The sequence below is a fragment of the Otolemur garnettii genome, unplaced genomic scaffold, assembly GCF_000181295.1.
Source record: "Otolemur garnettii isolate 467f Iridium unplaced genomic scaffold, OtoGar3 scaffold00019, whole genome shotgun sequence".
NCBI lineage: Eukaryota > Metazoa > Chordata > Mammalia > Primates > Galagidae > Otolemur > Otolemur garnettii.
Window position 1 is genome coordinate 1,448,862 of NW_003852414.1, and position 914 is coordinate 1,449,775.

A 914-nucleotide genomic window follows, 5' to 3' on the forward strand; every position below is an offset into this window, starting at 1 on the left:
CAGTGACACGCAAAGTCCCACGGATTAACAACAAGGCCTCAGCCCCACTGGGACCACGGGCGGCCCCCCCGCTCTACATGAGCTATGGAAAAAATATTTTGGAAAAAGAGTCAAAAGCAGAATCAAATTATTTTTGGATTCCCATTTGCAGTATCACCTGGTAGCTTTCTCCTAGAAAAGTGCATGCTGGGAAATATATTTTTTATGGGCTTATAATTTTTTTAAATAAAAACCTTTCTATAAAAATAGGAGTTTTAAAAAAATCTTTGATTTCGAAATAGAATCAATGCATATTCAGTATAAACTGATATTAAGGAGATTACTAAAACTATTTAGTTACACAAATTATAATGAACTAAACTAACTGTCCAGCTATAAGCCCAGGTGACTTGTCCTTAACAACACCACATACATGGGGGCCACATGCTCCTACAGGACTCAGATGATACGGCTGCAAGGGCGCAGCAGAAACAAGGCTGAAAGCACCGTACCTCCAACTTGTGCGCCCTCTCCCTGCTCAGGGGCTCCAAGGGGAAGCTCAGGTTGTTTGCTTCTGCCAGGGAACGAAGATCAAAATAATACTTGGCATAGACGCTGGAAGGAACGTTGATGTTGAACTGGAGCAGCTCAAGAAACTGTCGCTCTAGCTCATTCCTGCAAAGTAAAGACAAAAATAGCAAAACAGCACCCACTCAGCTGCCGTGCTGGGCTGCCTGGGCCTCAGGGCGAGGTGCTGGAGAACAGACTCTAAGAAAGCTGCACCCCCGGGAGAAAAGGAATCTAATTAACTGCCTAGTTGGACACCAGAGTTGCAGTCTAACCACCACATTGGCATGAAAAGCAAAATCCACTTGATCCGGTGCCCAGAAGGATGGAGACTGATTAACTGGATGATCAGCAGGAGGTGCTTCAGG

At 44.7% G+C, this 914-nt stretch overlaps 1 protein-coding gene across 1 annotated transcript in view; it reads right to left on the reverse strand.

Annotated features, from left to right (window-relative positions):
• CCNY (cyclin Y) overlaps positions 1–914 on the reverse strand; it is a 200,691-nt gene that overhangs the window by 4,441 nt on the left and 195,336 nt on the right. Inside the window, exon 9 of the mRNA XM_003786708.3 lies at positions 492–654. Coding sequence (XP_003786756.1) covers positions 492–654 — 163 coding nt within the window. The remainder of the gene's footprint in view (positions 1–491; positions 655–914) is intronic.